Source organism: Piliocolobus tephrosceles, chromosome 7 (assembly GCF_002776525.5).
Source record: "Piliocolobus tephrosceles isolate RC106 chromosome 7, ASM277652v3, whole genome shotgun sequence".
Classification (NCBI taxonomy): domain Eukaryota; kingdom Metazoa; phylum Chordata; class Mammalia; order Primates; family Cercopithecidae; genus Piliocolobus; species Piliocolobus tephrosceles.
Window position 1 is genome coordinate 61,756,652 of NC_045440.1, and position 16,148 is coordinate 61,772,799.

The following is a 16,148-nucleotide window of genomic DNA, read 5'->3' on the forward strand; positions in this document are numbered from 1 at the left end:
GAACTTCGATTTTGTCCTGGAGGTAATAGGGATGCAGTTATTGAAAAAAATAGGAGAGTGATGTGACATAATTTTTTGAACTGGGAAAAGCTGCATTTTAGAAAACTGACTCCAGCGCTGTGGTGTGGAGGTTGGATTGAAGATAGGTGGGGTTAGAATCAGGGAGACCATTTAGGAATATTGCAGTAACCTGGGTGGGAAGTGATGCAGGCCTGGGCCATGGTAGAGCTGTGGGGAAGGAGAAATGGGTGTCTGGAGGTTGAAATAACTGTAGACATCAGTTAGCGTTGTTCTTTCCGATGTTGCCACACATACCTGAGACAAAATGTCCCACTACCAGCAAAATTATACTGTGCACAGAGTGCCAATAAGTTGCATATAAACTGGCTTTTAGAAATTTCTTTAGTATAAATTATGTTTACTTTATTTTGTTAATTAATATCTAAAAATTATTAAATAATATCTTTATTTTGATAAATTTATCTTTAATTTAATTTAATTTGGGGATCTCCAAGAGAGATTGAGAGGCCGCCCTTCATGCACATCAGCTCAGACTGTACTCCCCATATTGTATTCCCAGTGGCTGGCTTAGGGTTTCAAAGCATGGAACCTTAGTGGACGATACAATTTTTACCTTCTTACTAGTTCTACAGTGTGAAGAATGATATAAAAGTTTTGTCTTCTTTTTTTTTTTTTTTTTTGAGATGAAGTCTCACTCTATCGCCTAGGCTGGGGTGCAGTGGTGCAATCTCTACTCACTGCAACCTCTGCCTCCTGAGTTCAAGTGATTCTCCTGCCCCAGCCTCCCAGGTAACTGGGATTACAGGCAAGCACCACCATGCCTGGCTATTTTTTGTATTTTTTATAACTCCTGACCTCAGGTGATCCATCCACCTCGGTCTCCCAGAGTGCTGGGATTACAGCATGAGCCACCGCACCCAGCCTCTTTTTCTAACTTTTAATAGCTATTCCCAAACTGACATTGTTTCTAGTAACTGTTTTCCCTTTTTGATCAAAGATCCATTCTAGGATAGCATTTTCTTGAAATAGGACATTGTCAGAGGCTCTCTCTTTGTGTGAGAATTCATACCATTGTGAAATTTCTGCAGGAGGATGCCGAGGTGACCAAAGCTTTTGAAGAAGATATAGAGACCCCACCAACAAGAAACATTCCTTCTCCTGGACAGCTGGACCCAGACACACGGATCCCTGTTATCAATCTCGAAGATGGGACTAGGCTGGTGGGGGAAGATGCTCCTAAAAATAAGGATTTAGTTGAATGGCTGAAGCTGCACCCTACTTACACTGTTGATATGCCAAGTTATGTACCAGTGAGTATTACAGAGTTTAGAGTTGGAAGGAATATTGCGGGCCGGTCCACTTCATTCCCTTACAACATAGAAATCCCTGACAGCTGGTCCCTCTGCCTTTTCCTTGAATGGAATGTTTCCTGGTCTCAAACATTTCTCAGGTCTTTGTTGTTGAATCTTCTTCATTTCAGATACTAGCTTTAGGTTTGTCTTACTGAAGGCAGCCTTATGGTTTTTTGAAGATGTGCATTATGCATTTCCTTACTGTTTGCTTCTCCCATCAAACTCATGTGACTTCTTCAGTTATTCTTTCCATGGCATTGTTTCCAGGAGGTCTTAGTATTGGGGTAACACTCTTGAATGCACTTTCTCTAGTCTCCAGACAAGGCTCCGCCATCCTGGAGTGCTATGAAGCCATTACTTCCAGAGATTTGACCAGTTAGTGCAGCCCAAGATTCTATTAGCTGCTTTTACGGCAACTAATGCTGGTGCCTTATGTTAAACATTAGACAGTTCATATCTCCAAATGGTTTGTCATAGAAACTGTTTGCTAGCTAGCAATGCAAGTCTTTTGCTTTCCATATTTATGTGATTGATTTTTAAAAACGTAAATGTAGGGTTTTACATTTTGTTTTGTTGTTTTATTTTGTTTGTTCAGCCTAGTATTCTTGCCACTCAGAATGTACCCCCACCCCCTCACAAGATCTGTCTATTTGTTGGTTAGTTCCCATTACAGACAGTCTCATGTTGTTGATGGGGTATCATCTCTTGTGTTCATTCAAGCCACTAACTAGAAATTAGTAAAAGTAATATAGAAAGCCTCCTTTAAAAATATCACAACTTGGTTAAACATTTAAAGAAAAACTTTAAGTGAGGTTATTGATAGACAAAAGGAAAAGCCAGCACTAACATGTTCCTTAATGGACAGGGGTAAAGAAGGAGTTTTTTCTTTCAAAGAGAAGAATATGGTTTCTAATATTAATAATTAAAATGATTCTTGAAACTTCCATAATAATTGAAGATGATCTGACAGTTTTCTTTGGCATTTATATAGAGAAGACTAAGTACTAAATACCACTTTTACTAAATATGTTTTTTCTTTTGCAGAAGAATGCAGATGTGCTATTTTCCTCGTTTCAGAAACCGAAACAGAAACGACATAGATGTCGAAACCCTAATAAATTGGATATAAACACTTTGACAGGAGAAGAAAGGGTGCCTGTTGTCAATAAACGAAATGGGAAGAAGGTAAACGCTGGGAAAGGGAACTGATCACTATGCGATTTCTTAGCCCAGAAAGAAGTGTTTTATCCTGCCCTCTTCTATAAGGGAAAAGAATCCTGTCTGCCTGATTGTCTGTGTGTGTGTGTGTGTGTGTGTGTGTGTGTGTGTGTGTGTGTGTGTATTATAGAAGGGGTAGGGAGTAGATTAACAGAGAGGGGAGGGAAGACTGTGTTTTTAATCATTTGTCAAATTCCTCTACCCAGATGGGTGGAGCTATGGCGCCTCCGATGAAGGATCTACCCAGGTGGCTGGAAGAAAATCCTGAATTTGCAGTTGCTCCAGACTGGACTGATATAGTTAAGCAATCTGTAAGTACAAACTGCATTTCTGTCAAGAAAGGTAGCTATACAAAACTGTTTTCCCGAGTCTTTCTTGTTTTCTGTTGGCCATTAATTACTCAGTTGTAACTTACTCTTAGCTTAAAATAATTGACATAATACATCATTTTCATACATCATTTCATACATCATTAATACATCATTTCTTACATCAGTACATCATTAATCCAAAGTGAATTCATTTGTCAGCTCCAATTTAAAAGGTTTGTATGGAAACATACATTCACAGTCTTGGAGGTAGACTTCTCCAGGGGGAACTGCCTCAGGTAAGTCTACTTAACGGCTCACCTGTGGAATGGGATGTGTATGGTGGTTGAGATCATTAAGATTAACTGTGATTTCTGATTTAAGAAAAACAACAAAAAAATACAACAGTTCTACCTAAAAGATTTGTTATTATTAGCTTTTTAAAAGTTCATTCATGACATGCTGATTATTTGTTTTAAGTATACATTAAAACTGACTTTTCTTTCAGTGTAACGTTCTGTCGATCTTAACACACGTGTGAGTTTGTGAACTGACCCCGTAGTCAGAATAGGGTTCCATCCCCCAACTCCCTCGAGTTCCCTCATGCTGTCCTTTCCCCTACCCCAGCCCCTGGCTGCCACTGACCTGTTCTCCATTCCTGTCTTTTTGAGAATGTCATAAAACGTAAGCATGAAGGACATAAGTTTGGAAGAACTGAGCAATTTCTTTTTGATCATATGATGATCATATGGAAGGTCATCAGTGGTCACATGTGTCACAGTTCGCTCCTTTCTTTTGCCAAGTAGCTCTCTCCATTGCATAGATGTGACACTGCACGGCTTAGCCCTCACATGCTGAAGGACATCTGGGTTATTTCCTGATTTTTGAAACTATGACTAGAGCTGCTATAAGCAATTGTGTACAGGTTTTGGTGTGAACGTAAGTTTTCATTTTTCTAGGGTAGATAATAAAATATAATTACATTTTCCATATTTCAAAAATACTTTTTCTCTTACATATATTTGAAATATCCAAAATAACACATTATAGAGGGGATAAAACATCCTGGGTTTATATTATGTTATACTATTTTATAAATTTTCTCCCATGCAATATCTTTTTTTGTTTGTTTTTTGAGGCAAGGTCTTTGTCACCCAGACTGGAGTGCAGTGGCAAAAATCACAGCTCACTACAGCCTCAACCTCCCAGGCTCAAGCAATCCTCCCACCTCAGCCTCCCAAGCAGCTGGGACTACAGGCACACATCACTAAGCTTGACTAGTTTTTGTATTTTTTGTAGAGAAGGCATTTTGCCACATTGCCCAGGCTGGTCTCGAACTCACCTCAAGCAGTCTGTCTGCCATCACCTCCCAAAGTGCTGAGATTACAGGTGTGAGCCACTGCCCAGCCAAAAAATTTTTTTAATTGACAGATATTTAATTGACAAAAATTAATTGACGAATCAAATATATATTCAAGGTGTACAGCATGATGTTTTTTTCTTTTAAGAGACAGGGTCTTGCTCTGTCACCCAGGCTGGAGTGCAATGGTGTAATCATAGCTCACTTGGCAGCCTCAAACTCCTGGGCTCAAGCAGTCCTCCCATCTCAGCCTCCTGATTAGCCAAGTAGCTGAGATGACAAGCATATGCCACCACCCCTGGATAATTTTTTTTTAATTTCATAGAGATAGGGTCTTGCTATGTGCCCCAGGCTGGTCTCAGACTCCTGGGCTCAAGAAATTCTCTAGTCTTGGCCTCCCAAAGTGTTGGGATTACAAGCATGAGCCACGGCACCTGGCTTCAAGTGATGATTTGATATAATTATACATTATGTACTCTCCTTTATAAAAATGTGTTATGAGTACATAGTAGGTGTATAATAGGGTACATGAAATATTTTTGTACAAGCACACAGTGCATAATAATCACTTTGGGTAGATGAGGTATGCATCACCTCAAGCATTTACCCTTTGTATTACAAACAATGCGATTATACTCTTTTAGTTATTTTAAAACATACAATAAATTATTGTTGACTATGTAGTCACCCTGTTGTGTTACCGAAAACTAGATCTTACTCATCCTAACTCTATTTTTGTACCCCATCATGTACTTCTGATGTATGATTTCTTGAGTTAGTTATGGATGCAGCTAACTTGACATTTACCTCACTGATGAGTAGCCTTGAGCAATTTTTCTGCAGTTCAGCAAGCTAACATAATAATAAAAACAAGTTTTGCTGTCATTAAGTTTTATCATTGAGCTGTTAGAAGGGAAGAACTACTTAGGTATTTCTGTTTGGAATGGCAGATTCACCACAGAGGCTCACATTGAGATCAAGTTGTCTTCGGCAGCCTTTATAGCCATTGTTTGCCTCCCCTCTCCTCCAGGGTTTTGTTCCCGAGTCGATGTTTGACCGCCTTCTCACTGGGCCTGTGGTGCGGGGAGAGGGAGCGAGCAGAAGAGGAAGAAGGCCCAAAAGTGAGATCGCCAGAGCAGCCGCGGCCGCTGCTGCTGTGGCCTCCACGTCAGGGATCAACCCTTTGCTGGTGAACAGCCTGTTTGCTGGAATGGACCTGACGAGCCTTCAGAATCTCCAGAATCTCCAGTCGCTCCAGCTGGCAGGCCTCATGGGCTTCCCTCCAGGACTGGCAACAGCTGCCACCGCCGGAGGCGATGCGAAGAACCCTGCTGCTGTGCTGCCCCTGATGCTGCCAGGAATGGCGGGCCTGCCCAACGTGTTTGGCTTGGGCGGGCTGTTGAATAACCCTCTGTCAGCTGCTACTGGAAACACCACTACTGCTTCTAGTCAAGGAGAACCGGAAGACAGCACTTCAAAAGGAGAGGAGAAAGGAAATGAGAATGAAGACGAGAACAAAGACTCTGAGAAAAGCACAGATGCTGTTTCGGCTGCTGACTCTGCGAATGGATCTGTTGGTGCTGCTACTGCCCCGGCCGGATTGCCCTCAAACCCACTAGCCTTCAACCCTTTCCTCCTGTCCACCATGGCCCCGGGCCTGTTCTACCCATCCATGTTTCTACCTCCAGGACTGGGGGGATTGACGCTGCCTGGGTTCCCAGCATTGGCAGGACTTCAGAATGCCGTGGGCTCGAGCGAAGAAAAGGCTGCTGCTGACAAGGCCGAGGGAGGACCCTTTAAAGATGGAGAGACCCTTGAAGGCAGTGATGCCGAGGAGAGCCTGGATAAGACTGCAGAGTCCTCCCTCTTAGAAGACGAAATAGCACAGGGTGAAGAGCTAGACTCACTTGATGGGGGGGACGAAATAGAAAACAATGAAAATGATGAATAACCAGTACCAGTTCCAGTTCAAGTGTTTAAAACTTTTGACAAGTGGTAGTCCTACTGTTTACACTCACAGTTAATGTTCATACCTAGTTTTATAAGCTGTTCTGTAACATAGTGTAGCAAAAAAAAAAAAAAGTTCAAGTCATGTTATACAGGTGTGTCAAAAGGTATCTTGGTCATTAAGTATTGTGCAGTGCATTATTTATTATCCCTAGGAGAGATGAAATTTGAGAGGTGATCATGTCTTTTTAAGGAAACTTACATAATGCTCTGCTTTTTTTTTCTCTTGGTACCATTGGTATTATAATAAAGAGCAATTCGTAACTGAGTGGCACTAATGGAAGAAGGTGCTGCTCAAAGGAAGTATGAAGTTATATATTTAATTTTTTAATTTTAATTTTTAATTTTTTTGCTGTGAAGGTCAAGCTGAAATTTACCATACATATCATCCTTGCTCATTTGTTTCCCTTTTTGACTGTATGGGGTTCCCACACTCGCGCATCCACACACATCCACCCACTCTGACAATCTCCACGCTAGTGTGAACGCCTCTGTCCCGAGGCGCAGCAATAATAAGGCAGCTGTTGAATGTGAAGGGTCCCTTTGGAAAACTTACCTACTGGGAGGGTTCTTGCCAGACAGAACTACAGTTCCATTGTCTTGTGGTCTTGTAATGCACTGGTAAAAACAAAATAAATAGTTGAATAAATAAAGAGTGAGAGAAGAGAGAATCAGGTACCTTTTTTAAATTAAAGGACTTTGTTACTTTAGCCACAAAGCTAAAACAGCATTACCTCAGCTCTAAACTAGCCTTGAAGTTTACAGACATGACTTTGTAAATGTATTGTTTCTCTTTGTTGTGATGTCCTTTTATTTTTTTCTTGGAAAACTGCTATCATGTAAGATAAAATGTAAATTGCTGCCAACTGTAGTAATGATGCTTTTAATAAAAGTGACCCATGATATGCAGAGATGTAATTATAGAATGTAGTATATAGGGAAACTGGTGTTCACTCTATTTTTTGTATTCGCAATAGATGCAAATACAGCATTCTGGCTTTTGTACAGTTTCTTGATATATCCTCTTATACTAGATTAGCTTTTAGTAATACACTAAACTGTCTCCAAGACTAGACAGGAAAGAAAACCTTGAATTACTCTCACATAATTCCACTCCAGATATCTCAACAGAAATGCATACAGAAAGCTCCTATTACTCCCTCAAAAGGGCATCTGAGACTGAGAATACTTAGAAATGTGTGCAGTGTGTGATAATGTGGTACACTGAAGAACAAAAGGGCAAAAGAAAAATGAGGCTTTAATAGGCACAATATCTAGGTCATTTATCCTTGGTTAATGGGTAGAAAAACACAATGCAGTAGTGTCAGCAAGGGACACAAAGGCACTCTGGTGTCCTGCAGACCAGCGCTCAATGCCAGGAACCAGTGTGTGGAAAAACCCATGTGGAATTGAAACAGACCGACTTAAGCACGCACGCGCGCGCGCACGGTCTCAGGAGCTGCTGATTTGTGGACCCCTTTTCGACCTTTGCTATTTAAAGTAAAATATAATTTGAGATCTACTGTTTTCACCTTTTTATGTCACCTGAACCAACACAAAGCCATATTTTCATCCAGTTAAAAAGCAGAGGAAGGGATGTGGACGAGAGTGTTTTGTGTGTGTTGCCTTCCTCCACACCCTCCCCCAGGACGTCCGCACACAGTCCACCCTCAGCCAGTGTGCTGCCAGAAAGGCGGTCCAGATTCCTCCCAGACAGTGAGATTCAGTTCATTTATGCCCCAAGATGAAAATATGCCCCTTAATGATTCTGGGAAAGGAACAACCTGAACCGTCCACCTTACAGATCCTGTGATGGCTTTTATTTATCATCGCCGTTGTCTGCTGAAAGTCAATGGGTTGTGCACGTTGGAGGAAAGTGCCTTGAAGAGAATATTTTTTGAAAAGGAATTATTCAAACACCGAAAAGTAAAACTAGGTCTGCCTAAAGTATAGGGAATTTAAGTATTTAAGGAACAAAGATATTAGCAGGGAGAATTTGCTTAATAAAATGAGTCATGAAAGGGTGTTCTTTAAAAGTTCTTTGTAGTATTGGAAATTTTCCTATGAGCCTCTGTAAATAGAGAATATAACGTGACACTGTTAGGATAAAATTCGAAGAGCAATGATGATCTTCAAAGCAAAGCCATCAGTTGCTCCTGGCCAGAGGACCCCTGAGTTGATGGGGCTCACCGGCTTGTTACATGCGCCTTCCGGCATCTGTTGACATGGCTTTAATGTCATTCACATTTTCATATTGGAAAGTGCATTTTTTTCTTCCAGTGAAATTCATTCTTGGTAGTAGATCTTGAATCTACCTAAGTTAGAAGCATTTTATTTTTGTTGTTTTTAGGCGGAGTCTCACTGTCGCCCAGGAGGGAGTGCAGTGGTGTGATCTCGGCTCACTGCAGGCTCTGTCTCCCGCGTTCACGCCATTCTCCTGTCTCAGCCTCCCTAGTAGCTGGGACTACAGGCGCCTGCCACCATGCTCAGCTAATTTTTTTGTATTTTTAGTAGAGACGGGATTTCACCGTGTTAGCCAGGATGGTCTCGATCTCCTGACCCTTGTGATCCGTCCGCCTTGGCCTCCCAAAGTGCTGGAATTACAGGCATGAGTAAGAAGTATTTTCAATTCAGTCAGATACTAATGGGTATGATGGTGTGCCTAGCATGGAGGAAGCACTGAGGTGCCAAGGGTTCTCCTGGCATTGCTCCCTGATGGAAGTGCTGTTCTTCCCTGAGGAGGCTGAGGCCTGGGAGTTGGCATCACTGCCAGCAGTTAAGTGCAGGAGCAGGACTTGAACTCAGGCCGTCTGACTGCAGAAGCCTGTGTATGTGCTCCTAAAACACTGCACTTTTAGGTCTCTGAAAGAAAATTATGACATAAGGATGACTGAAAGTTTGCTGTTTTTTCCCCTTCATAACATCTTAAGTTTGAGGTTGGGAGTTAAGAGAAAGTCTTGAATTAGAGCCTCAGCTCTGGCTAAGGAAATGAATCTCACCTACCTCATTTAAATTTGGATTTATTTTGCCCCACAAATATTTCTATTTTATAAAGAAATCAAGTCTTTAAAAAGAATTTGTCCAAATAAGTTACTGAGATAGTAAATTGCTAGCCTGGTATTTGAACCCTGATTGATCTAACTCCAAAGCCCAGGCTCCTAAGCACTGTGCTAGTGTAATTAACATTCGTCAGCAACATTGGGTGCTGTGTGCTAGAGGCTGTGCTGGGAGTATAGAAATGAAAGCAAACAGACTAGTCCCCTGCTGTCATGCAGCTTATATCCTAGTACGAAGAGATGGATAACAGAATACAAATAAAATGTTTGCAGAGCAAGGAAGACTTAAATAAGGTGATAGGATGGCCAGGAAAGAGCTCTCTATGGAGGAGACAGCTCACACCTGAGTGATGAGCAGTAGGCAGACAGATCTAGTTGAAGAATGGTGCAGACTAAAGGAATGACAAATGCAAAGACTTTGAGTTGGTAATGAGCTTGGAATAAGGAGTGGAGAGGCCATCTGCCTTGAAAAGTTGGGAGGCATGGTCAGATTACATAGGGCCTGGATGGCCCTGGTGGAGGATTTGGGTTTCATGCTAAGTGCTGTAGAAAGTCTTCTGAAAGTTTTATGCAGAAAAAATGGTCATTTTCTTGTTTTTAAAAGATCATTATGTCTGCAGTTCAAAAAACTCCCTTGTAAAGGGGAGTCAGGAATTCCAGTTGGGAGATGGCTGTAGCAGCCTTGCATCAAGGTAGTGGGCAGTAGTGGAGAAGGAAAGCCGTGGATGAACTTGGGATATGTTTTGAAGAGGTAGACTCTCCAATTTAAATGAATTTCTCAGTGAATAATTTGTATTCTTCAGGACTACTACTAAAAACTAACAGATAAAGAATGTTCACCGTGCTGTTTTTTTAAAATAAGAATGTTGTGATTACTGTTAGAAGAAGATACTGGGAAAAGAAATTTTTCCATCATGTCTGTTATAAAATTTTCTTTTTAGTTCAATGAAAATTATTTGTTAATTATCTGTGGGAAGAGTTTTTAGAAATTACTTCTGACAGAGGAGGTGAGAATGAGTGTTGTTGAAGCAATGTGTGTTACAGCAAACATCTCTGTGTCTCTAGGGCCATCAATAAATTTAAATTAGGAAGCAAAACAATGTAAATGACTTCTAACAAGCACTTAAAAGTTAGAATACATCTTATTCATTCAACTTGGCTCTCTAATGAGCAATTTTATGTTTTCTTAAGCACAGGTAAGATTTACCACGGTTTTACAGACGTAGTAAAATAAGCTACATTTGGCAAAATAGATGAATAAATTACCTTCTGAAATATTTTACCTAATGTAAGACTGTAAGCATTTCATCACTGAGATTTTTGGCAGAGGAGGCATTTAATTTGAAGATTTTCTGGTAAGGGTTAGGATGATCGTTTTCTAAGTATTATAAGTTATTTTATGCAGTGCAACATAGCGCCACCCTCCCGATAGATCTATTGGTCTATAAACCTTGTTTTGGATCTACAGATGTAGAGTTGAATTTTAATTTGGATCTCCTTAATCAAATGTGTACTATGTAATTTAAATGAAATTAAAGAATAAGGTAGTGAAAAAATTTTTTTTACATCTAATATCTTTACTTTCAGAACTATTTACTCTTTTTTTTTTTTTTTTTTTTTTTTTGAAATGGAGTCTTGCTCTGTCACCTAGGCTGGAGTGCAGTGGCACGACCTCGGCTCACTGCAACTTCCGCCTTCCGTGTTCAAGATTCTCCTGCTTCAGCCTCCTGAATAGCTGGGCCTATAGGCATCTGCCACCATGCCCGGCTAATTTTTGTATGTTTAGTAGAGATGAGATTTCACCATGTTTGCCAGACTGGTCTCAAACTCCTGACCTCAAGTGATCTGCCTGCCTCAGCTTCCCAAAGTGCTGGGCTTACAGGGGTGAGCCACCGCGCCCAGCAGAATGATTTACTCTAAAAATTTGTTTAGCTCCTAAGCAGGTTGAAATTTTCTTCACTTGAACAAAGATGGCAGAATCCCATTTCACATGTTTGCAGGCATGCTATTTAAGTGTGCTGGTGCCTCTCCACAGTTGGACCCTGCTGTGAGCCTTCCCTTCTCATGAGGTCCTTCCTGGGCTCCAAGACAAATGTCATGATAAATTTGGAGTTGTAGCTAAAGGACAGCCTAATAGTTTTCTAATGTATAATAAATAGTAGCACTAAGTCAAAATACTGCTTAGGAATCAGTTTATACTCCAGGTGGCTTCCTCCATTGTCGCCTTACCGCCTCTGCATTTTGATCTGAAAGCTCGATTTCAAGATTACAAATGAGAGAAACCTGATTCTCTTCTGTGACAGGAGCCAGGTACTGCAGTGGTTTGCAATACAAAACCTCATAATTGTCAGCCTCAGTTCAAGAGACATCAACTTGGATACAGGCTGGATGACTGAAACCTAAGCAGGCTGTAAATTTAATAGTTTAGGGGAGTGCGCATGATAGTTTGGAAAACTCATCCTGTTTGACATGTTTCACCATGTTTCCCTAGGAATTGGGAAGCTCAACATTTCAGAATTCAGCATTTGTGTTTGTTAATAGGCACTGGTGAGTTAATCCACACCACACCCTGGCAAGTTAGGCCAGCCTTGTTGCCACCACCCTTCACAGGTGAGGCAGGGTCATTTGCCCAAGGCCGAGTAGTACACAAGTGTGGTGGCCAGAACTAGAATTCGGACTTTTCCAGCGGATGTGGTGGCTAGCTGTGGGCCATCTGTTTTAGGATAAACCCATCATCAACGTTAATTCAGGTCTAGGATCTTAAACAAAAACCTAAAATAGATCAAGCTACAAGGTCCTTTAATAAACAACTGATGGTGTGATCTGAAGAACAAATCAGAAAGTTCCAGAATCTCATGCTGCATCACAGAAGTGATTATTGAAGAATGCCTGAAAGATGCTCAAGTAAAAAAAAAAAAAAAAAAAAATTAATAAGCAGGCTTTATATCCATGCTAAATTAATGATATGATCTATGCAACTGACAGTCTAAATATTTCTGCTCGTTACTGAGGATATTCTCTAGGATTTCTGGATAGTGAATATTGCCCTTTCTTCTACCTCGTATCTGAATGGCCCTAAAAGCAAGCCCCAGCTTGCAGAAATTGAGATGACAAAGTCTGGAACCTATGGTTCCTACAAGGATGGAAAATAGCCCCAGAAGAACAGTGTTGCTTCATCTGTCCCCACCCACGGGGCTTTCCTAGGCTATTGTAGCTCTCACGGCGGATTTGCATATCTGTAGCTGCAGAGCTAATGTTCTCTCTCTAGGCTCAGGGGGCCCTGCAAGGCAGCTCCATGGTCTTTTCCATCTTATTGTGAGAGTTGGTGGAAAATGAGAGGCGGCCATTGTGTCTGACTACGGAGGCATTGTTCTTCCCCCAACGAGGCTGGCCTGTTTCTCAGCTCCGGTTTCTGCTCCTCCAGCCATGGCTAGCTTCTGAGGAACAGCTGGACTGACTCAGAATTGCCCCAAGCGTTGTTTAAAATCATGAAAAAAAATTTTACTCTCCAAAACGTGAAGTTACAAACTGCCCCCCAAAATCCTTTTCTTGGGAGTCCCAGTTTGCATAGAACCTGTGTGTTCTGATAGTAACACAGCCGTGGCAACTCAATGACAAAGTGCTGGCTTGCCCATCGGCCCCCAGCCCCTAGTCCCCTTTGCGAAAAGAATTTCATTGACCATCAGAATATGTGGTGGTGGCAGTGGGGGATAAAATTAAAGCAGAAAATGTCCCTTTACATTTCAACCATAAAACCATCTGTTGCTGAGGACTGTGCAGGTATCAATTGTTTATGATCATTAAAATCTTGCTTTTGGGGATAGTAACTACAAAAACTTGAATATTCTTTACGATGTCGATGTTGGGGAAACCAAAGCTTTTTGTATTTATGTTGCTTTCTTATGTGTTTGGGGGCAGGCCAAATGAGCAAAACAACAGTGGCCTTCCAAGGTGCATAAGCCTAGGAGAACATGCTGTGAAATATATACAAGAAGAAGGCAACTTTGAGAATCACTTGGTGTTTCTTGTATTTGGAGCTCAAATGACTAAATGGCCAAAATTCATCTCCACCTGACATGCTTCCAGCATGCCTGTCCTGGTCAGGAAGCTTACCCAAAGTAGTTTACAATTTTATTTTGTACTACAATATACCCACTTCTGGACACGCATCTGCAGATTTTAGGTGCATGCTGATCTGGCGCATTTATTTTCATGGATTGTATGTACAGGGCTTGATGTGCTCCCTGCCTTCAAGGAGATGCTGAAATCCACAACAACTTGAAGGATTAGACAAACTTACTGTTTTAATAGCTGTTACAGGTACAAATTATCCTAGCCACTTGATTGTCAGCTGTGGCTAAATGTGTTGAATAATGAGGAAGGCACTGAGCCCAGAGACCCTGGGAGAGGACATGTGGATTTGATCGGTTGTCCTTGCTCCTTATAATTTTAGATTCCTGCACCAGATCACTATCCAGAACAGAAACAGCTTTAAAGTAATCTTGTTTTGCTTTAAATATAAACCATCTAGGCTTCTGAATTATTGCAAAAAAGAAAAAAGTTTAGTAACTTTCAGTTAAATCTCTAAGACTCACATCTCTCCTGCATCAACATGATCATGATATTCCCCTTCTCTTAGGTGCTGCTGATGGTGACCTAAAAACGGAGGCAGCAATGCCCTGAGGATGGCTTCCTGTTGCTGGTGTCCACAAGGTGATTTCCTTCTGTATCCGGACATTCTTGCTTATGGACTAAATGCAGCCATGTTTTGCTTTCGGCCTTTCCACATTGAGTCTCTGCTGTCTTAGGGACAAATGTCATGGAGTCTTTTTGTGTATTAAGGACACTTTCTTTTGAAAGCCATGCCAGGGTTATGCTAAACAAAGGGAATAATAGGTAACATTCTTGTCCTTAAGTAGCAACCAATAGGGAAGTATTTAATGTGCAATTAGAGGGGCGTGTTGGAGGGTAGGGGTGAGAGAAGAAGCATATAATCAGGGTTCTTCCAGGGCCTAAGAGTGTTGCTGAGGTAGGTAATATAAAACAACAGATCTGCCCGTACTTTGCAGATTTCAGGGCATTTATCCATGCATTGTCTCAATGGATACAACTTTGAAATAGGCCAGTTGTGACTTTAGAGATTACAGAAATTAAGGTTCCGTGATGCAAGGTTAGCAAGTGGTTTAGTTGAATCTTGCAGGCAGGTCTTTGGACTCCAGATCACATAGTGTGGTTTCTCTACCACATAATGACAGCAACCAGGTACCTCCCACCACACACACACAGTGGCAGTGCTGTAGAGCAAGTTCGTCTCTGAGTCGCACCTTCCTCATTTGTGAATTTGGAAGCATAATAATGATAATGCCTTCCTTCTAGTGTTGTGTGAGGATTAGAAATCCTGAATATGGCTGGGCGCGGTGGCTCACACCTGTAATCCCAGCACTTTGGGAAGCTGAGGCAGATGGATCACCTGAGGCCAGGAGTTTGAGACCAGCTTGGCCAACTTGATGAAACCCCATCTCTACTAAAAATATAAAAAATTAGCCAGGCATGGTGGCGGACACTTGTAATCCTAACTACCTGGGAGGCTAAGGTGGAAGAATTGCTTGAACCTGGGAGGTGGAGGCTGCAGTGAGCTGAGATCGTGCCACTGCACTCCAGCCTGAGCAACAGAGCAAGACTCTGTCTTGAAAAAATAAAAAAAGAAAAGAAATCCTGAATATGCAAAGTTCTTAGCATCTGGCACTGAACTGGCACTGAATAAATGATCACTTTAAAAACTTCGCATCATTTGACAAATTCTAAAGAAATGGTACAGGACAGTGAAGCCTAAAAACACTGAGCAAATGGCCAGAGTGATTTTGGCTTATAAGGAGTGTTCTATAGAAATGAGGCTTCTGCCTGTCCTGAAACACAGGCAGTTCTTGGCTGAAGACAGCAGTGCAGACTTGAGCTTGGAGTGGGTGGGAAGAAGTAAGGCTTCTAGAAAGTCAGTTCTCAAACACCAGTGAGCAATACAAGTAGCCCTGGGGCCTCGTACACTTCCAGATTTGGATGAAAATTGTTTATAAAGCTTCACGATACTCTTATTCCAATACATTCTAATATTTTCTGTTGTATTCTATTTCATTAGAATAAGCAAATAAGAGATCATTCCCCTCTAAACTGACTTAATGATGCAGTAGTGGTTAGTGGCCTGCACTTTGAAAAATCCTGCTGTAAAACAAGGGTTCTTAACCTGGGTCCGTGGATGGGCTTTGTGGGAGGGGATGTGGGTGGCCCTAAATCCCCTGAATTTGGATGCATAGTTATGTGTGCATGTATTTTTCTAGAGAGAGGGTCCCTAAATTTCGTTTGGACCTCAAAGCACCCATGACGTCCTCTGTGAGAGGGTAGTAAGAGAGCCAGAAAAGCAGCTTTGAGTGATTGGGGATTACTTTTAATGCCACTTCAGAAATGGAAAACTGCTGAAAAACCAGTCCCTGAAGAGGAGAAACCACAGGCAAATGGAACATTCCCCGCAAAATGCCTCCTGCCCAGGGGACTCTTCTCCCGCTTGTGTGACAGCCAGCAGTTGGGACAGCCTACTTTTTCTTCTGCACCAAGTGGGGATGGTAATACCACCTTCCGTGCAGGCCAGTTTTGAAGACTGAATGAGATAATGCCTGTAGAACTACTTAGACTGGTACAAAATAAACACGTTCACAATGTCAACTATTGTGCGTGTTGTCCCTGAATAGTGACAGTACCACAGAGAGTGTTGTCCCCATTGTATCTGTCCAGTGCTTTGTGAGTGTGTGTTTGTTTTTAGAGGAATGAATTATTT

The 16,148-nt window shown here is 41.5% G+C and overlaps 1 protein-coding gene across 7 annotated transcripts in view; it reads left to right on the top strand.

Moving 5' to 3' along the window:
* CHD7 (chromodomain helicase DNA binding protein 7) overlaps positions 1-7,257 on the top strand; it is a 189,163-nt gene extending 181,906 nt beyond the window's left edge. For 4 of the 7 annotated variants that reach the window (XM_023222343.1, XM_023222344.2, XM_023222345.2 and 1 more), the window contains 4 exons: positions 1,110-1,331; positions 2,418-2,558; positions 2,798-2,902; positions 5,290-6,327. In XM_023222343.1, the coding sequence (XP_023078111.1) occupies positions 1,110-1,331; positions 2,418-2,558; positions 2,798-2,902; positions 5,290-6,210 (1,389 nt within the window). In that variant the 3' untranslated portion in view covers positions 6,211-6,327. Of the gene's footprint in view, positions 1-1,109; positions 1,332-2,417; positions 2,559-2,797; positions 2,903-5,289 lie in introns of all 7 variants that reach the window. The other 3 variants (XM_023222342.2, XM_023222346.1, XM_023222347.1) reach the window with 2 other exon arrangements.
* The last annotated feature ends 8,891 nt before the right edge of the window (positions 7,258-16,148 follow it).